Source organism: Electrophorus electricus, chromosome 7 (genome assembly GCF_041902795.1).
Source record: "Electrophorus electricus isolate QZ-2024a chromosome 7, ASM4190279v1, whole genome shotgun sequence".
NCBI lineage: Eukaryota > Metazoa > Chordata > Actinopteri > Gymnotiformes > Gymnotidae > Electrophorus > Electrophorus electricus.
In genome coordinates this window covers 17,505,001-17,528,116 of record NC_137503.1, presented here as the reverse complement: position 1 = coordinate 17,528,116, position 23,116 = coordinate 17,505,001, and the positions used below count along the sequence as shown (strand labels likewise).

The 23,116-nt window shown below is 37.8% G+C and overlaps 1 protein-coding gene across 1 annotated transcript in view; it reads right to left on the bottom strand.

Moving 5' to 3' along the window:
• ppp1r16b (protein phosphatase 1, regulatory subunit 16B) overlaps positions 1-23,116 on the bottom strand; it is a 79,325-nt gene that overhangs the window by 35,891 nt on the left and 20,318 nt on the right. Inside the window, 1 exon segment of the mRNA XM_081716883.1 lies at positions 13,822-13,892. Coding sequence (XP_081573009.1) covers positions 13,822-13,892 — 71 coding nt within the window.

The window sequence follows — 23,116 nt, the reverse complement described above, 5'->3', positions numbered from 1 at the left end:
ACAGTTTATATATATGCTTCAGAACAAATTAGAACAAGTTCTGAAAAAAAAAAATTTCAATAAGCTGAATTAAAGGAAAATAACAGTACAGGATTTTTGTTTTCCAAGTGCATTCAAAACTCACCAACCAAAGAAATTAAATGAAAAACACATTTATTACACCAGTAATGAGAGGACTCAGGTGTACCACGTCCTGAGCCCACACTGAAATCTACACTCTACACTCATCATTCCAGCCACTACCATTACTCTTATCTGTTATTTTGGTTTACAAGCTAGGTAGTTGGCAAGTTTAAATCTTCACGATGGAACACTCTGACATGTGTCAGAATGAGTACATGTTTCATTTTAGGCCAATCCTTCAGTGTTGCCCAGAATGCATCAAGTTGGATTAGCATTTACCACTACAAGTACTTATGTGTTCTGGACCACATGCAAGTGTGATTTGAGATCACAATGCATCTCCAGGATGCAATGTTTACACTTGTACTTAGTGCTCAAGACTTGTATCTTGAGTGCTCAAATCACATTTTAATATATGTGTAAACAAAATCTATGATATGATAATTTGCCAAACATTAGAATATGAGTGAATTTACTTCTGAGTACAGTTCTGTGTCCAAAAGTGCCACTGTATACTGCAGTGGAAGTGCTGGGAAGAGACAACAGCAATCCGTTTGTATTTCTGGTAAAGCAGAGAGATTGAGAGAGGAAAGACAAAGAGATGGAGGAAAAAATACAAAGCATGTATTTAATTCCTCCCTGTGACGTAATGTGGCACAACACCAACACTGTCACTGAACACCCACTGACAGCAGAACAAGGAATTAGGGGGTAGATAGAGGATGGATACAGCCATTGTTCACTAGAGACAAGATAAGATAAATAGGGTGCAAACTAAAATTGCTAACAGCTTTTTTCATTTACCTATAATTTGATTATAAACAATTTGAACTGTAAAACCAAGTATAGCCAGTGGTCTCTAACACAATTCTTGCTGTTTTGACTATGTACCCCAGTATGTGGGATTTAAAAATAAATCAGAAACAACAAAACAAGGACAATAATAATAGCAATACAAAATAACAATGAATCACAAATAAAATAAATAGAATACACAAAAAACCAAACAAAACAGGAGTCCATCGCGGAACAAAATAAAACGTAAACAACAAACAAAGATCGTAGACTATAAGTAAGCAAGGCACAGAGCTGACACTATGAGATGGGGACTGAATAATAGATGTGAGTTTAACAGAAGAAGAAGAAGAAGAAGAAGAAGAAGAAGAAGAAGAAGAAAGGGAGAAACATTTATGTACATGTTGGGGTAGACAGTTGCAGAGTTTTGAGGGCTATAGTACTGGATAATCTTTCACTCCAGGAACTCTTAAGGACCATTAGCAATTTAGTCTTATAAGTCAGGGCCAGCACTAATGGGGGTTTGATTTTCTCTCAGTCCCCCAAGCACATGGCAAGCAAAGGTTATTTTTCTTTAACTTGTGCCATTCTCTCTGAACCAATGACAAAACAGAGTAATTTCTAGGCTTATTTGTGACTGGCACTTTGATTCATATAGGACTGGCAGACTGCACTGTGCAACTCAGCATGGCAGGTATGTTCTAATCTTCACTATGAACAGGAGTGAAAGGCTTTACAAGTTTAAACTTACATCCATACAGTAATATTGACTTAATTTTGGTGGTTTGTTGCTAGATATTTCTTTCATATTTCTAACTATATAAATTGTTGCTTACCTTATACACCTATATCAAGAAGAAATTTTATAATGCATTGTTTTCTGATAAAAAATAACTTCCTTTCACCACATCTGCTGGGTCCTTTATGTCACGTCAGACCCCAGTATCTGTTAGCTTGGCTCTTTCTTCCATGCAAACAAAAGCAGCCCACAGCTTGAATGCTTACTCGCCACCACAGTTTCGAAAGCACAGCACAGCCTTTTAATCAGAGTTGGTATCAGTCCAGGCCATGACTTGAGAACTCCTTAAAAGTTGATGCTTTTGCTTTCTGTGGTGTATATTTGAGGCAAACATGGCAAAAAAAGATTGTATGTTCATAAAGCAAGGATTTCCACCTGGAATGTGGCATTAAAAACACTGATAAAGGCTTTCAGAAACATGCATCCAGGCAGAGCCACATAACAGCGGCATCCATGAGGGCAGAAAGGAAGCAGAGAGAATGAAGTGGTGACACTATTGCTGGTCTATTAGAACCAACCCAAACAGAGAAAACTGCTAGTATGTTAGAAGTACCGGGGATGTGGTATGGTTTTTATCTGTAAATGAACTAATACAACACTACTGATCCTGAAGGAATTTGCAGCATCTCAGTACTAAATAAATTGCACAAGACAAAACATACATTAATTCAGAATAAATAAATAGGGCTAGGGTTGTAGAAGTGGGTTGCGGAAGTACAAAAGCGCAGAATTGTGCAGGTGAGTTACCAAAGTACAAAAGTGTAGGATTGTAGAAGTGAGTTACCAAAAAACAAAAAGGTGTAGGATTGTAGCTGTGAGTTCCAGAAGTACAAAAGGTGTGGTAGACATTAATTATAAACCTTGATATTATTATTAGAGTTTACGGGGTCTGTATACATATATAAATTATACACATGACTAAGGCAAGAGCAGCCATTGGAAGGCATTCCAAGGACTGCAGTACTGTATTGCACTAAGAAGGTATTTCACCAAGAGACCATATTAAGCGGTAAAGCATATTATGTGATCAAACATATGATGGTGCCCTAGCACACAATAGCATAGAACATAGCACTAAAGACAACAGACTGGTAGAACGTCCAAAGGAGTCTAGAGCGCACTCCAAAGGAACTCGGTCTCCTCAGAAAGTACAGACGGTTCTGCCCTTTCTTGAACACTGCACAGGTGTTAGAACTCCAGTCCAGTTTGATGTCTAAGTGCATGCCCAAGTACTTTAAAGTACTAACCACTTCAACATCCACTCCATCGATGGTGACTGGTGACAGGGGAGGTCTAAGTTTTCTAAAGTCCACTACCATCTCCTTTGGCTTTCTGATGTTGAGCTGCAGTTGGTTCAGTTCACACCAGTCAGACACAAGCTTCCAGTATTCAGCGACCTGTCCATTCCTCATACACCTCACAATGGCCATGTCATCTGAGAATTTCTGCAGATGGCATGTGCCTGAGTTGTATCTGAAGTCTGAGGTGTAAATGTTGAACAGGAATAGAGCTAATACAGTCCCCATCCAAGCAGTGGCTACAAAGCACAAACTGATGATGGAGTGCCTGTGTCAGATAGGAGATGTGATCACTATGGAAGCAAAAAAGATGCTATGGCAAGTTAAGCCTCTCCTTGAAATGTACACCCACATATAGCAGAAGTACAAATACAAGGCATATGAACTGGAAACCTCATTGCAAATGGGAGGAAATATGAGTGGTGGAGAACAACAAGACTAAGACCCTGTGGGACATCTTGATCCAGACACATAAGCAAGTAGTGGACAGCCAACCAGAAATAGTAGTAGAGAAGATGCAAAAAAAGTGGTAATAGATGTGGCAGTCCCAAGTGATTTAAACATAAAAATGAAAGAATATGAAAAGTTGAAAAAATATCAGGGGCTCATAGAAGAAATAGAAGGAATGTGGAAGGTTAAAACAAAAGATTGTTGTCACGCTTCCTAACCTGAACTCTAGCTCCCAGCATTCACCTGTTGCCACCTCTCCTGTCACTCCTTTTGGTTCTGCCAATCACACACTCATCAGATCTGGATTACTGATTGTTCTCATCTGTTTCTCATTAGTTCTGCTCATTTCTTTGTGAAGTATTGCTATGGCATGTATGTGTGAACTGAGTGGTATCTCTGACTGTCTTTCCAGTATTAACAACTTATTTTGTTTTTGGATTATCGTCTCAGCCTTATCCCTACCTAGTTTGTTTGTCCTATTGGACTGCTATCTGGATACTGACCCCAAAACAAAACTAGATATAACAGCAAAGAACCAAGAAACAGAGCCAAGATAAAGACACTGGAAACATGGACAAAATAGGATGCTGTAAAACAGAACGAATTATGGATTTTACAAATGACACAGGGACAGGAACATAGTCAGACACTGGCACTGAGAACAGTTAAAGGTACAGGGATTGAAACAGAGGCAGACAATGGGATTGACACATGCATAACCACAGGAACTGAAACATGAATAACAACAGCCATTAACATTCCATCAGCAACAGGTGACGGGAGGAATATAGGGATGGGCACAGGTGCTGACATAGCCGCCACAGAGGGTACAGGAGTCACTGGGGTCTGGGAGGACAACAAAGAGGCCTCAGGAGTCAATGGTGGGGTGCGAGATGCGGCCTCACGTGTCCTCGGTGTCACAGGAGGCCCACGTGAAGTAGCCTTTTGGTGTGTACTTCACACCAGGAACAGGAACCGACTGGGCAGTATCCTTCACACCAGAAACAGGAACAGGAACTGGCTGGGCAGAAATCTCCAACCCAGGAGCAGAATCAGGCTGGCCCTTAGACTTATTCTTCCTATGCTTCTTTCCCTTGGGCACAGTCTGAACTGTCTCAAACATCAGGGAAAGGAGGTCATTTGTTGGCAGGGTACAAATAATCCACTGTGGATACTTATCACACATGTCTAACAGTGTCACCACATCAGCAGATATACACTTGATCCTGCTCTCCCCAAACCCAAAACTATCATGCTCATAAAGCCATAATCTCCGGAAAAAAATAAAAGACCACTACAAAATCAGTTTCTCTAGTTTTACAATTGATGGGTATGTGTTTGACCAGGCTGAGCAGTTTGGATTTATTCTATAAACTACTGGCAACATTCCAAATTCCAGATAAAAATATTGTATTTTAGAGCATGTTTTTTTATGAAAATGACTAATAGTCAAAATAACAAAACAGTTACAGAAATTTCAGACCACAAATAATGCAAAGAAAACAAGCACATATTAATTTACAAACAACACAGTACTAATATTTCAACTTAGGATGAGTCAAGAAATCAATATTTGGTGGAACAGCCCAGCTTTCATGTGTCTTGGCATGCTTTCCACCAGTCTTTCACATTGCTGTTCGGTAACTTTACGCCACTCCTGGCACAGAAATTCCAGGAGCTCGGCTTTGTTTGACGGCTTGTGACCATCCATCTTCCTCTTGATCACATTCCAGAGGTTTTCAGTGGGGTTCAGGTTTGGAGATTGGGCTGGCCATGATAGGGTCTTGATCTGGTGGTCCCTCATCCACACTTTGATTGACCTGGTTGTGTGACATGGAGCATTGTCCTGCTGAAAAAACCAATCATCAGAGTTGGGGAACATTGTCAGAGCAGAAGGAAGCAAGTTTTCTTCCAGCACAGTTTTGTAAGTGGCTTGATTCATGTGTCCTTCACAAAGACAAATCTGCCCGATTCCAGCATTGCTGAAACATCCCCAGATCATCACCAATCCTGCACCAAATGTCCCAGTGGATGTGAGACACTCTGGATTGTAGGCCTCGTCAGGTCTCCATCTAACCTTTACATGACCAGGTGTTGGACAAAACTGAAAATTGCACTCATCAGAGATGATGACCTTACTCCAGTCCTCTATGGTCTAATCCTTATGGTCTTTTGCAAACTTCAGTCTGGCTCTTCTTTGCTTCTCATTGATGAAGGGCTTTTTTTCTAGCTTTGCACGACTTCAGCCCTGCCTCCAGAAGCCTGTTTTGAACTGTCCTCGTTGTGCAATTCACCCCAGTTTCTGCATGCCATTATTTTTGTAGGTCACTTGACATCATCTTATGGTTGTTAAGTGACATCCGAATGAGGTGGCTATCACAGTCGGTAGAAAGTCGTTTTCGACCTCTGCCAGTCTGTAGCTGTCGTCCCATGTGTTTGCTGCTTGACCTTGCTCTTATCAAACTGATAACATCAACCTGAAGCAACCTGATGCTCACTGTATCCCTCTGCCAGTAAAGCTACAATTGAACCCTTCTTTTCCTCATTAGGAACCTTTCTTTTAAACTCTTTTGGCATGGTCTGTAGCTGTATTTTGACTACACTTAGTTTTTGGGTAGTCCTAGCACTGCTTTTCCCCTCCAGCTGGTTCTATAGCAAGAGAACAGTGATGACAGCAGCAGTGGTTTTTATACTGTTGCTCATTAGAATAGGATTTTGTTAAGGTGATCACCTATTCAGCATCTCATTAAGTAGAATGAGATGTGTCTGTGAAGGAATTCAACAAACACTTGAATGGAATGGCTGCTGTACATGTGGACATGCTGATTTAAAAAAAAAATAAAATAAAAATTGGAGTGGTCTCATTTTTTTCCGGAGCTATATATATATATAAAAGCAGGTCACAAACAAGAAAAAGTGGGCAACACCCAGGACTGGCATGATTACTGCCTACTGGCTAAAGGAACTTAACAGCTTTGAATGGACATCTTGCAAGGCCTCTGTGAGAAGGTCTGAGTGTCAGGACAAACTAGAAATGTGAGGCAGAAATCTGTAGTATTGATATAATCAATATAGAATTATCTGTTTCTCATCAATTATCTGTTTCTCAACAATAAAATGAAAACATTAAATTATAACTAAAATCTTTACAAGGTGTCTGCCCTGGTTACTCTCAGCCATCAATTGTCATTACCACTCATACAGTTCTATTCATGCCTTCAAGAAAACTACATTAACAATACTTTTCTCCATTAATTCATCATTCTTCAGCCTACAGCCTTTCCCCACTAGACTCCAGGGAAATTGTTTTTCAAAATGATAACTATACCAAATTTTATTTTGGTAGCTCTGACGTTTTGTTTTTAATTGCTGTTTAATCTTCTGTTGGTGGCCGATAATAAATGAGTTTCTAAGAACAAGAGTGAAATGCTTTGAATGAATGAAATGCTCGTCATATACATGAAATTACTCAGGAGCTACACAGTATTTTCCACTAGGTGTCCTAGACATCTCCAAAGGGCCCAAAAAACCTCTCCAAAAGCACACAAAGTCACTATACACTATACCTTGGTACTCATTGTGTGAATGAACGTCACTTAAAACAAAATAGCTCTTATAAAATAGGACTAACCCTGGAGCGAACATGGGTTGGAGTTTGTTCCTGGGAGGAGGAATTACGGCAGCCTTTAATAAAATGAATGGTTTGGCATGGTAGCCAATTTAGCCAATAGGACTGAAAACGCCCTGGCATTGATCAGTGATGAGGTAGATAAGAGCCATACCACTAACCCTAGATCTCCTCTTAGCAAAGGAGGGAGGCATCTGCAAGGTCATTAATGAAACGTGTTGCTTTGACATCCCTAGTTACTATAACAACATTACTGACATCATTTCGCATATGAAGACTGCTATTGCTGAGCTTCCACCCACCGATGATTCTTGGTTCAGTTGGTTAACTGACCTTGTCAGCCCTTAGGGATCTTGGCTCATCAACATATGTTTTCCCGTACTCCTGATTATTGTGTTGATTCTTGTTTGTGGACCCTGCTTATTGTCACTGCTGTGTTCTTTCATAACTCGCATTTCTACCTATGTGATTATTCATGCCAATGTTGCCGTGGTGCCTGCTTATGAGAAAGGTCTATATACTGATATGTGATTCCTTTGGAATCAAAGGGAGTAGTGTTAGATACTGGGACCTTTCTGTCTTCAGGCACCCAACGCAAGGTCTCTGCCTATCAGCCATGACAGGGCGGCTTGACCACGAGCTGGTCACTCAAGGTCATCCGCTCCCTGTTCTTGTCTCCTTTACCCCTCCTTTTCTCTTTCTCTCTCTCTCTTAAGCACAGGAGTGGCTCATGGCGGGCACGGGAACAGCTCGTGGCTCGTTCATGCAGAGAATATCTAATCTTTACTAACCTTGTCTCTTTCCTTTCTACGTAGACCCTTAGAACATGCCTCACTTTTCCCTGTCATCCTGTAGATTTAGATAGTAGATAAAGGACACATATATACTCTGTACTTTCCTCAATAAAGTGGAACTCTCTTGATTCACTACCTTGGTGTCAGTGTCTCTTGACTTCCCTGGATCCGGCTACAGAGGACGGATGGCATAGGGTAACTTGGAGGAGATGGAACCTGAAGGACTGGTCACTTTGAACCAGTTTCTAACAGTCTGGACACCAGCAGCAGTAGTTATATGTATACCGGGGGTCAGGGTGCCAGACATGCAGGTAATCTTAAGGTCTTAGGCAAGCATACATTTTCCAAGATAGTCATTCACATAGGAGCTAATCATATATGCCTTTGCCAGTCATAGATTACTAAAAATAATATTGCAGAGGCATGTTAAATAGTGAAGGTGATGTCCGATGCTGTAGCTTGCTCTGGTCCCATCCCAATGCAGTGCAGCGATATAACATACGGCCAGTAATCTTGGCTGAACTGCTGGATGTCCAAGTGGTGCTCACAAAACAATGTGGGGTTTATAGATAATTGGACCACATTCAAGGCCAAGCCTGGACTTTTATGGCAGAATGGTATCCATCCTACCAGGGAGCGTGCTGCTACATTAGGCATAAACCAGAAAGCTGGTTATAATTTCCTTTGAAATGATTTTTTCTAAGATAGATGATGTAGCCGGCGATAGGAAGCCCACACTGCCTCTTCAACTAATTAGCATCTACAGGCCACCAGGACCCTACTCAGAATTTATTAATGCATTTACAGATTTCCTCTCTAATCTAATTTCAATATTCACTTTGATAGTGCCCAAGACTAGTTTCTGAGATTGGCCTTTAGTTCTCTATTAGAATCAACTGGTTTCACCCAATGTATAAGAGATCCCACACACTCTTGTGGACATACAATTGATTTAGTACTGACATATGGTGTAGACATAGAGAACAGTTATACAACAAGTCTGATGCTATCTCAGAACATTTCCTCATTTCATTTGAACTACATATGAGCCACAATATAGTAACTTTGACTCACTACCACACCAGATGCATGATAACATCAGCCACTGCATCTAGATTTATTATGCATCTCCCAGACTCATTTACAACTAGGATACCCTCAAACCCCATGGAACTTGATCAAATGACTGAATGCTTAGAATCAGTATTCCTCTGCACACTCACTGATGTTGCTCCACTTAAGAATAAAAAAAATTAGGGACAAAAAAATTTGTACTTTAATATAATGATCACACTCGAAAAAAGAATATAAATGGCACCACACTAAACTTGTAGTCTTCCAGCTTGCAAGGAAGGAGAGCCTTCTCAAAGATAGAAAGGCACGTATTACTGCTTGAACAGCTTCTCTCTCAACCCTAATAGGAAATAAAAATAATCCTAGATTTTTATTTAGTACAACCTAACTATGAATAAAACTGACACCAATGCTTAGATTACATCACATAGTAGTTTCTTCAATGAGACAATTAAGCACATTAGAGATAACATTCAGAGTATTAATGTGACATAGGGTTGCTACTTAGAGATCAGAACAGTAAAGCCAAAAAAGACTCTAGAATCCATTACACCTATCTAAGAGCCAGAACATACATTTCTGGTCTCACGCTCAAAATCCTCCACTTGCTTACTAGCTTCACTGCCCACACACTTTCTTAAGGAAATCCTACCTGAAGTAATTGAACCTTTACTAAATTTATTAAAATAATCCTTGAACATTGACAACACACCTAAATCATTTAAATTAGCAGTAATCAGACCACTTATAAAAAAAATCCTGTCAGCTGATCTCCAACCTTCCATTTATTTCCAAGATCCTAGAAAAAGCTGTAGCTCAGCAGCTAAGATCATATTTAAATCAGAACCAGATACATGAAGTCTTTCAGTCAGGGTTTAGGCCTCATCATAGTTTGGAGACAGCAGTGATTAAAGTAGTTAATGACCTGTTGTTGGCTTCTGACCAGGGTTATGTCTCTTGGCTTATATTGCTTGATCTGAATGCAGCATTTGACACTATAGATCACAACATTTTACTAGATAGACTCTAAAATGTTGTTGGGATTAGGGGAATAGCCCTGTCCTGGTTTAAATCTTATCTAGCTGGTCGCTACCAGTTTGTTAACATAAATGGAGACCTCTCAGCATATGGTGTCCCACAAGGATCTGTTCTAGGTCCTTTGCTTTTTTCTTTATAAATGCTAGGTGACATTAACACTGTGCCAGATTCCACTGCTACGCTGATGATACTTAGCCATATATCTCAGCCAAACCAGAGTACATACCTCATCTTAGTATTATTGAGGAATGTATGAAGGATGTCAGACAGTGGATGTTGAGGAACTTTCTCTCACTTAATCCTGACAAAACAGAAGTGGTTCTATTAGACCAATAAACAGCTAGCTCCTCACTCACTAATTCACTAATGAACCTCTATGGTCTCCCAATCACATCTTCTCTAACAGTTAAAGATCTTGGAGTAACTATGGATTCAAAGCACATGTAAATAATATTTCTAGGACCACCTTTCTCCAGCTCAGGAACATTGCAAAGATTAGGAACATATGCTCCTCACATGATTCAGAAAAGCTAGCCCATGCATTTATCATTTCAAGATTGGACTACTGTAATGCCTTACTATCTGGCTGTACCACTAAGTGCCTAAAAAAGCTCCAGCTAGTTCAAAATGCAGCAGCCAGAATTATTACTAGAACTAGAACAGTCTATTGAATTGTGTGTGATCTTGCATATTTCTTTTTATCTTGGATATGTTTATTAACTACTTCCCATCTTAGCTAAAAGTGTATATCTGGGGGTCCATGGGCATTGAGAGTTATGGTAAACTGGGATGTTATGATGCTGTCACGTCACCTCTCTTTTGTCACTGAAATTTGTTGATTGATAGCGGCAGCATGCTGATGTTCCAGAGTGCTCTCGTGCCTGTGCTTACTTCTGGCTCTATCCTTTTAGCCATGCTGCAATTACTAGATCTGCCAGAGTACATCATTGTACATTATTGTTCCATAATTTACACACCCTTATACCTGGACATGCTTAATAATATATTCTCTCTTTCTGCTGAGGTACATCTACCTCTGAGGTCATAAGGTTACTAAGCCTCAATCCGTCTCAGCTGCCATGGCTACTCCCACCACCCCTAATGTCCCCTACTGTAGCCCACTACAACTCCACCCCAGCCAACTACTTCTCCATTGCCCTTGATGGACATTCTTGTGTGGGATGGGTTTCAGACATGTCCACACCAATGGGACCAGAAAACTGGACTAATTACTACTAAACTGGATTAATTGCTTATTTTTTCATTTTATTATTACGTATTTTCTCTTTCACTACTTATTCTGCTCCTTATCGTCTATATTATTACTATTGTGGTGTCTGTTGTCGGCCAAAGGAGGATGGCCCCCCCACTTTAAGTCTTGGTTCCTTTCAAGATTTCTTCCTCATGCTCTAGGAGTTTTTCTTTGCCACTGTCGCCCTTGGCTTGCTCTCTGGGGGCTTGGATTCAGACATTTGTAAACATGCTTTGTGACAATATGTTGTAAAAAGCACTATATAAATAAATTTGCCTTTGAATTTGACATTAGGCCATCATGTGTGATGAAGGCTGTAATGTCACTACTGTGTCCATGTAAAGTCATATGTTGGCCCCCCCGTCTTCTTTTGCCTTTTTCTCAATGATGGCAGACTTCAGCAGATGGTCTAGTACCTCAGAACCTGCAGCCCTGATCGCAAATAGCAAGCATCGCAGTTTATAGCATATCAGTTTAACTGCTGGGTTGGGTTTCACTCTTTGTGCAGTGTTAACTACTTTAGTGCCAGTTTGTGATGAAATTCTAGAGGAAGCCATGCTTTCCAGCTTAAAACAACTACCCCTGGTGGAACAGTGACTTTCGATTTGTGGCCAACCATAAGTGCATTTATACATATATTTTAACTGGTGAACCTGAAAGGTTGTGGAATGCTCAGACAGAGCTGTTGTGGGTGTGCATTTACTCACAAATTCAGGAAACTCAGTCATTATATAGGATGCACACTCTTATGTAAATATGCTAATGTAATATTGAACTTGGTTCTGAAAAATTCAATTCAGTTTTGCAAATTGGTTTCATAGCAATAGTACTTTGAAACCCTTTGGGGTCGCTGACTAAATTTGGCAGCAGTAAGTGAGACTCATTCTCATTTTCACTGTTGGACTCAGACATTTGTAAAGCTGCTTTGTGACAACATTTATTGTAAAAAGCACTATATAAATCAATTTGACTTGACTTGACGGTCCATAAGGATGAAGTGCAACATGGCACCTTCTTTTAAAAGGAATTATACTTAATTAAATTATGCTGTAGGTATTACACTGTGTGCACAATTATTAGGAAAGTTGTATTTTTGAGGTTTCATTTTATTATTGAACAACTACAGTGCTCTCGGTCAATCCAAAAGGTTAATAAAACTCAAACCTGAATTTAAGAAAGTAAGTGAGGTTTTGGCTTTCTTAGGAGAATATCTGTGTGTGCATAATTATTGGGCAACTATTAGAGTTCAGATTCATTATGCAATTAAAGGAAAAACTGAAATTTTCCCCATCTCATTTGTTTAAAGTGAGAATAATAAACAAGACTCTAAATTTACAAACACATTTCTGACATTTAAAATATTAAATAAATAAATAGAATCAGTGACCAATATAGACTCCCTTCTATTCAATAACAGTCATAAACTTTCCATTCATGGAGTCTGTCAGTTTCTTAATCTGCTGACGATCAACTTTTTGTGCAGCAGCAACCACAGCCTCCAAGACACTGTTCAGAGAGCTGTACTGGTCACCATAAATTTTCCATTTAAGAAGGGCACACAAGTTCTTAATAGAGTTTAGGTCAGGTGAGGAAGGGGACCATGTCATTATTCTTTCATCTTTAAGGCCTTTACTAGCTTGCCACGCAGTGGAGTACTTCAATGCATGCAATTCGATGGAACATTGTCCTGCATAAAAATCATGGCCTTCTTGAAAGATGCAGATTTTTCCTGTACCACTGCTTGAAGAAAGTGTCTTCTAAAAACTGGCAGTAGATTTGGGAATTGATTTTGAGTCCATCTTCAACCTAAAAAGGTCCAACTAGCTCATCTTTAATAATAACAGCCCATAGCAGTACCCCAATTCCACATTGCTGGCATCTGAGTCGAAGTAGAGCTCTGTGCCTGTTATTGACTCAGCTACAGGCCAATCCATCTGGTCCATCAAGAGTCACTCATCTTATCAGTCCATAAAAACTTTGAAGAATTTTCTGCTATTTCTTGGCTCGGTCTTGACGTTTCACCTTATTTGTCTTGTTCAGTGGTGGTTGGGTTTCAGCCTTCCCTACCTTGGCCATGTCTCTGAGTACTGAACACCTTGTACTTCTGGGCACTGTAGGTAGGTTGCAGTTCTGGAATATGACAGCCCTGGAGGATAATGGGCTCCTGTCTGCTTCAAATTTTGATTCTTCTCAAATCTTTGGCAGTTAATTTGCATATTTTTTTTCTCAACAAATTTCTTGTAGCCCTGTTGACTACTTGCAACAAAATGTGATCTCGCCTCAATATCTTTTTAAGATTGTTGATCTCCTTAGGCCACACTCTCCCTCATTATACAAATACATCACCTGGTATGCTTAAATCCAATAAGCATTCTAGTTTATATAGCTTGGAGTTGGAAAATATGTATAAAAATGATAAGGTCACAATAATCTCTTGCCCAACAACTGTGCACACAGTGTAGTTATACTGGCATAGCCTAAAATGGCACAGGCCCATTTTGATGATCCAAAGTATTCCAATAATGTCCATGTTCAAACAGATTTGTTAGACTTTGGGTTTGAGGACTTACCTGGTGCATTGCAGTGAGACCATCTTCATTACAGAGATCAGGACTAACACTGTATTTTAGTAGGTATCTCACTATAAGCAATAGAGAAAGAGAGAACTCATCAAGCTGTTCACAATACTTCACAGAAGAAATATGTTGTTTGTCAATTTAATCATAAGAATTATTTTTGCTTCATATATATAAATTTGTAGTACATCTTGTACATGATTGTAAGATGTCATTTAATATAGTAATGCGTGCTTAGGTTATACATGACTATCAAACTCTACAAACTTTTTTTCCTTATTTTTTCAGCACAAAGTCAGAAACCAAGAGAAATGCACATGTAGGTATAAAAAGAATACAGAATACAAAAAAGTGTATATGTGAATTATAGCCCCAGCTACATTTGTCAGTTCAGAGGCTTGATTTTATTTCACTCTAAATAGTAAAACTTTTTACATTCACCAAACAGGTTTGCATTAGTAGATTCAAAATTGTATTTATGGTAATCCTAACAAGAGATTAGAATATGCTATAACCAAAACTGAAATCATACTATACCAAAAACTTAAACATATCAAGTAAACCATTTATCAACAATTAAGATAATTATAAAACAATTTATAAACATTTAAAATAATATTGACCTTCATATATGTTGTCCTGTGATAGAAAAAATATTTAGCAAAACTGTTCGGAACTGAATGGTGAAAATTATCAGTATACTTCAGTGGTTCATCTGCTTACTTGGTATTATTTATGAAGGTATTTTCTTAGTGCTAAATTTGCACCTGTGCATGACTGAATTGCTTTTCAGAAAGATAAAATGTTTCATTATTAATTAAAATTGAATAAGTGAAATGTTGAACAAATATTGAGTACTGTATTGTGTTGTGTCTGTGTGGAAAGCCACAAAGTACATTTACATTCTTTACTTCCCTCCAATCAATCCAGACACCCACTCTGTTCAATTCATTGAACTGACCATTTTAGAAGGTAGCACATCCTGTAGAGGCCGCTAGACCTTTGGACATTGCAGTTTTCTCTTTTCTAAATCAATTTGAACCTTAAGCATGTATATATGCATTGCGGTAATGCAGGTATGATAAAGTATTTTCTATTCATTGGACAATTCCCCAGATTTTTCTTACACAAGTGTCACAGACTTGACTGTATTTCTGTGTGTACTATAGGGTAACCTGTGGAGAATATATGAGATGAATACTTTGCTAAAAATGAATTAAGATAAGAATGCTGTGGGATTGTGCAATATATATTTAGGTTGGATTATAACAAGGCAAACAACAAAGCAAATCACATATATAATCTGTAAACTAGAAGTTGAAAGTTAAGATATTAAAAAAAAAAAAAAGAGTGCCAAACATAGAATACACATGCTAAATTGTTTATTTATTTATTTATTTTGGCGTTGCTCATGGTCACTGCCATTACAGAAATGTTATAAATCATTAGTCCCACCAGCCCTTTAAGACGGTCTAAACAACAAAATTTTCCAGAACTCCAGGGGAGTCAGGTGGACCTCCACACTCAACCACACTCAACCCACTGACCTGGACTGGTTTGACCCTCTACCTGATGTTCCTCTGGCTTGGAAATCTTACTGTTCTGTTTTTGATTTTGGCTTGTTTGACTACATTATCAGATAGCCTTTTCACTTTTAAATGCACATCCACAAGCATCTAGCTGATTCTGATTTGTTACAGAATGTTTAACTCAGTTGTCATGAAGTCTTTATGTAGGTATCATGGAGCCTTCAAAACAGTGCCTTTCAGTAAATTGTTACCTATTTAAAATAATTGTACCAGTTTATACATTAATTGCTGTGTAGTCTACCTACAAATGAAACTGGGTTAGATCAAGGCAGAGAGTAAGCTAGTTCAATCCTTTTTTGTATTCAGTCATTCTGTATTTGCGCTTTTTAAAGAAGTTGTGATGATTTAGCAGGGCTGATACTTGGATAATTGTCATAAATTAAGCTGACAAGTGGGGATATACGCTTTTCTGCATTACCTAAATGGAAGAAGGGAAACAAGTAGGCAAGTTTGTTCTATAATTAAAAGAAAGTAGAAGGATGTGTGCTATAAGGTGAATATCTATATCTATGAAAAGACATTAACAGAATGCTGAGAGAATGATTGGTAATGTATAGTCATGGCCAAAGGCTTTGAGACACAAATTTTGGTTTTCACAAAGATTACTGGCTCAGTTTTGTTTTTGTTTTTTTTTTTGTTTTTTTTAATGGTATAGTGGAGTAAAATTATAAGCATTTGATAAGTTTTTTAACTTTTTATTGACAAATATATTCAGTTTCAGGGCAGTGTTTTTAGGCAAAATTCTAAGTAATCCCACTCCCTTGGGTGAGAAGCAACCCCACACATGAATGGTGAATCTCAAGATGCCTCACTGTTGGCATGACACCAGAGTCATGGTAGCACTCATCTTTTCTTCTCCAGAAATTAATTTGTCCAGATGTCCCAAACAGTCTGAAGGGGGCTTCATCAGAGAAAATAACTTTACACAAGTCCTCCGCAGTCCAATCCCTATACTTCCTGCAGAATGTCAGTCTGTCCTTGATGTTTTTCGTGGAGAGAAGTGGCTTCTTTGCTGCCCTTCTTGACACCAAGCCATCCTCCAAAAGCCTTCGTCTCACTGTGTGTAGATGTACTCACACCTGCCTTCTGCCATTCATGAGCAAGCTCTCACCCATGGGATTTGCTCAAAATACTGCCTAAGAACACTGCCATGAATAAGGAATGATATCAACACATCCTCCAAGAGCAACTTTTCCCAATGATCCAGGAGCAATTTGGTGATGGAAAATGCTATTTCCATCATGACGCAGCACCTTGTCACAAGGTAAGAGTAATATCTTAGTGGCTTAGTGAACAAAACATTGAAATTTTGGGTCCATTGCCAGGAAACTCCCCGGATCTCAATCCCATTGAGAACCTGTAGTCAATCCTCAAAAAGAGGGTGAACAAACAAAAACACAGAAACTGTGACCAACTCCAAGTACTGATCAGGCAAGAATGGATTGCCATCAGTCAAGATTTTGCCCAGAAGATGATATCCAGCATGCCAAGGCGAACTGCAGAAGTCTTAAAAAAGAATGGTCAACACTGTAAAAGTCTTTGCTTACACTGGATGTATTTGTCAATAAAAAGTAAAAAAAAAAAACTTATGAAATGCTTATAATTGTACTTCACTATACCATATAAACATCCGACAAAAAACTGAGGCAGTAAAGTTTGTGAAAACCAAAATCTGTTTTAAAGTGCCTTGAAAAGTCAAATGCCAATTTAGACTGACATCACTAATGTACTAATCACTGAATGTACTAATTCTATAAATATGAGTTGGGCTGGAACTAGGCAAAAATAAAAACAAATGGTCCTATCAGAGACAATATTATGAGCTCATATGCAAAGGCACAACTCAAAACTGCCTTGGAGGCAGAACAAATATAATTGGTCAATGAGTGCAAATTAATGTAACTGGTTAACAAGCAATGTGTGTAGGTTTCAAATACTGCACATTCACCCCACATGGGTCCTATGTTGTCACTACCAGAAATTACTTTAATAGCATGTGCGTAAGAATGTACTGTGGCAGTCAGTGGAACTGAAGTAGTTGCTCGCAAGTGAAGTCTAAATGTACCATCCATGTACAATAAAATCAAAATCTTTTGCAAAGATTTAGGGCACACTATTAGAACCACTGGTATCTGTTCAAAACACATTTTGGGATAAGATGGTAGACTACATCATCCCATACATTAGCAGAAATACAACTTTCATGCTGGAACATACTTATTCCATGTTAATACCTGCAGAGTAAATGCAAAGCATTTATATTATCAGAGTAAATGCAGAGCATCTATATTATTCTGCAGCTTCCTCAGAGACAGCAATCATGTACTATTTCAAGTTTATTTTTGCAGTTTTAGATGCTATTTTGCTAATCTGCTGTTTGTTTTTTTTTCCTTTCTGAAATTTTGTTTCTTTGTTTTGTCATCTTTTTTTGTTTTTGTTTTTTGTCTTGGTTGAAGAGTGAGTAATTCCATAATGTAAAATGTCTTACCTTCCCTATAATGAGTTGCTGATATTGTTGATAATTTTTGGTTATTATTATATTACTTGTATTATTATATATATATATATATATATATATATATATACATATACATATATATATATATATATATATATATATATATATATATATATATATATATATATATATATATATATATATATATATACATATACATATATATATATATATATATATATATATATATATATATATATATATATATATATACATACATATATACATATACATATATACATATATACACACACACACACACACATATATATACACACACACTACATTAGTATTACATACAGCGAGATTAGGATTAAGTTATACTTTTAAGAAGCCAATAAAAGGTTTAATTTGTACACTACCAACAAACCCATGCCTATCTTTAATATTGGGGATGTGGATCATTACACTACATGAAGTAATAAAACCAGGAATTACTGATGAAACAACAAAACTGTATTTTGTTTACATCGTAAAAAGGGGAGGGGGGTAATGGAATTATGCTCTGAGGAAAATATGGCATTAAATTACCAATATAATACACCATATATTGACGCTGCATGATATTTGGGTGCAGAAACATTAACTACATGAGCCCACTAAGAGCAGCCCATAGCAACAATCATCAAATGTCCTGTTGGCCATATCAGTCTCACAAGGTTGAATGCTAAGGCTCATGAAATGAAGACATTCACACAGACACATACAAAACTACAATCCATGGCATTTTAAGATTAAACATTTGGTTTTGGAAACACACATATCGATGGGAACAAACTGTATTTTTTAACAAATTTAATCATATACATCTTAATCAATTTATCATTCTAAAATAGATTATGAAATACAATTATTTAGGCTTGTTCAAACAATTTAACACATAATAGGGGTGTCAAAGTCTAGTCCTGGAGGGCTGGAGTCCAGCAAAATTCTCTGCACAGACACACCTATTAAACTTGGCAATTGATTGATGAGTTGAATCAGGTGTGTGTAATGTTACTTAATGAAGAGCTGTGTTGTCACAGTACTACAGAGGCCAGTGTGGTTTGGTTACTGACCTGTTTAATTGCACCCGATTCAGCTTCTCAGTCATTCATTTGATTTGGATTCAACTGGTTTAGCAGGTGGGTCTGAATAAAGCAATCGCTAAACTTTGCTGGGCTCCAGCCCTCCAAGACCAAACTTTGGCATCTCTACTATATACTATAAAAGGTAATGCATGTTAATCTTTGTTTATATGAATTTCTAGGGAACCAACATGATTGTCTTTACTGTGGTTTTTTGTTTGTTTTTGGAAAGATTCTTCTGTCAAGTTTCTTTTTTCCCTTTTAAGAATTTTAGCTTTATCTTGATTAAAAGACAAGTATTAAGGATAGGGTGAATAAAGATAAAAGTCTTTTATTTCATTTATTTTTTGCACTGTAAATCTACCACATACAATAAAGCCTCTTATGACAAATATGATTCTCCCCTACCAGAGCAGATGAAAAATCATCATATTAAGCTGTAGATTAAAAGATGTACTGAGTGCATTAGAATAATGCCAATGCATGGGGAGAACAGATGCTTCCAGAAAGATAAAATATATAAACAAACAGAAAGAGGAAGTAGAACCACACCCCATCACTTTATCTTATTACAAAGAAGATAATGATTTGGATTGGGGGGGGGGGGGGGGTGAAAGGGATGACAAACCCAGTACACTATATATGGAGAGTTATGAGGATCCAATTCTCTTGGTCTTATATACATGCAGAAACATATACTACCTACTACATTTACGGCATTTAGCTGACACTTGCGTCTGAATACAACTTGAGCAATTAAGAGTTAAGGGCCTTGCTCAGTGGCACAATAGTAGCAACTTGGCAGCAGTGGGGCTTGAACTGGCAACCTTCTGATTACTAGTCAAAAAACCAATGAGCTACTACTGCCTCTACTACTACTTAATGCACATGCAGGAACACAAACTATCTATCTATCAAAGAAACCAAATATAGGAGGAGTAAATAATAAGGTACCACTCCCTGGTAAAATAAAAGACACTTCACAAATAACATGGGCCCATTAACATTAAAATTCAAATACAAACTTTGGACATTGTTAGGTATCACTTCCAAACTCAGTCACTTCCAAACTCAACGTTTTATCAAATCTATGCAAAAAAATACAAGAATACTAGAAGGGCAACTAAAAATTGTGAAATACTTTACTCATACTTGATTTGAAGTTTAGTCAATTGTTGGAACATGCTTGGACTATAACCTATAAGAATCAATTTATCTAATGGATTTTCAATAACTTTCAAATTTGTAAAAAACTTAATGTTACTATTCACTCGGACCTTTCATTTAACACACACATATGCACTGTTACTAAGACTTCCTTCTTCCATTTATGTAATATTGTTAAACTGAGACACTTTCCTTATCAGATGCTGAGAAAATTGGTCTACGCTTTTATCTCATCGAGTTTGGATTACTGTAATGGTCTTATAATTGGATGCTCTAAAAAGACGCTAAATAAACTCCAATTCATACAAAACGCAGCAGCCTAACAAAATTTAGAAAATTTGACCACAGTACTCCTGTTCTTTTAGCTCTGAAAAGGATGCCACTTAAATTTTGAATCGATTTTAAAATATTTCTGTTCACACAAAGCACTAAATGGTCTGGCCCCATAGTATCTGAGTGAACTCATTGCATAGTATAACCCATTTTGTACTGCACTCTCAAAATCCAGGGTTACTCATAGTCCCTGAAATTAGTAGCCCTACAGCCGGGGTAGCGCCTTTCCTATAAAGCCTCTCAGTTATGGAGAAACCTTCCAGCTTCAATCCAAGACTCATACACACACCAAATATTTTCTCAAGCTTTCAGTTAGACTTCTACATGTAAAGGTTCAGAGCTTGGAGCCCCATAGAGTTTTCTGGTCATCCAAGATGCTGATGCTGCCATTCAGCCACTTCATGCGTTTACTCAAGTTTGTGATGATGATCTGGATGGAATGCAATATTTCAGAGGGCCATCAGGACTGTGGTAATCCTTAGGCCCTCCATTTTAGTTGTGCTGCTACACATAAACCTGCCAGAGCCACACGCTAATTGAAGGCTTGTGTACTGTATATGGACTGTTTATGTAATGTGTACCATGACAAATGTAACCTACATATTTTTTGTTTTATTTGCGTGCTAATGAATAGATGATGCAAACAAGTGGTCTAGTCATGCTTGTCGGTGACAAAAACATTTAGAAAATGTTCCAGTTGTCAGTTGATGTGCCCATGACACCAGCTGACACCCCTTCCCCGCCAGCCAATACACCCACAACGCCATCTCAGAAACAACCCACTCACCCTAGATTCACTGGAGTAACTGACACTCCATATCTACACTGAAAGTGGCTATGGAAGTGGACTAAAAATATAGTAATAATAATAATAATAATAATAAAGTATGGACTAGTACCAGCTGGGCCACCCAATGGAGGATAGGTTAACTCTTTAGTCTTGGTCCTCCTAAGATTTCTTCATAATCCCCACCTAGGGAGATTTTCCTTGCCTCCGTCAACCTCAGCTTGCTCAATAAGGATATGTACCCATACATTTGTGAAGCTGCTTTGTGACAACTTGTGTAGTAAAAATCTCTATATAAATAAACTTGACCTTGATCTAAGACAAAAATGTCATTTAATTACTGAAGAACTAGTAACGTTTGTCTTGTAACAGTTCCAGAGGGTGAACTCAATATATCAGTGTAGTCCTAAAATATAATGTAAAAAGAGCCCTCCCTAAACCATTCAAGTGCCCTATGTGGATTGTGTATTTTAAACAGTAAATCATTCTTCATTTCACTTAACACAATATTGAGAATTGAGGGCTTAAAACTTCAGCAGTTCTTTGCTACAACTCATTAACCCTAATTTGTTTAGAAGTGGTGAACAATTATGTGATTACAAACTCAAGCCAGCAGCTCTACAAAGCAAAATATCAGCATCATCTTCCTGAATACTTGTGGTGGGAATTTCTAAATGAATCCCATTATCAAAAAATCTGAAACGTGTAATCACAATAAGATATAATATAGATCAGTAACCACACACATGGATATAATTTGTGGGTTTGAATGTGAGGTATATGGCTACTGATTGTAAAGCATGCAGGAATAAATGTACCTGGTTTCTGGAAATTATTTTATACATTTATTGAACATTAATTAAGTAGAAATATCATTAGCATTATTCACATAACAGAAAGGAGTGATGCTACCATGTATTTGTTTCAATTAAAATGAACCCTCTTCTTATTGCTCTGTTAGTATAGTTAATTAGAGCACTCTGGTTTACAACAAATGAGCAGACTGAGATCCCTTGAGCAGGTTGGTATATGTCTGCTTCCAAATGAACTCTGGTGCAGTTAATTTGAAGTATGAACTCAGTACAGAACAAAGGCACCAAATAGACCAAACGCAGGAGATGTTCTCACAAGATGCGACCCTAAACAATGCCAAGAAATATTTTATGCCAAGAAATGTTGAGAGCAACAGGCTCCTATGCTTTTACATTACCAGACCAGTAATGTTTGCAGGAAGCGAAAAAGCTCGATTTGGTTCTATTTTTGCCACTTTCCACCTGCAGGTTCTACATAAAAACAGTACAAAATTAAATACTCTTACTATAATGCAATAATATATAATATATGAAATTACACAGTATTTTCCACTAGGTGTGCTAGACATCTCCAGATGTACACAAAGTCATCAGTCACTCAAGTGTGCAAGATGATTTTTTGCTAAAACATCCCAAACAACTCCACATAAACAGCTAAAATAAGCCTCTTCCTTTCCATGATGTCCAATAGTACTGGTGATCAAATCACTCTTAAAACTTTCTATGACTGTGTTAGTTTATCCAAACAGCATCACAGGCATTCACTATAATTTAAATGACTACAATGTGCAAGCACTGGTTCGCTGGGTGCACGACTGTAACTGACTAAATGGGTAAACAAATAAGGCAAGTGTGTTAGGTTACAAAAGAAAAGTCCGCGCTTTTGTACAAACACGCGAGCAAGCAAATAAAAAACTCTACTAGCATTCCATGTACTTTTTAAACATATCACGCAGTTGCGTTGATGGTAATTGAATTTCCTGTGACAAAATCTGAAGTTACCTTACACCAGAAGC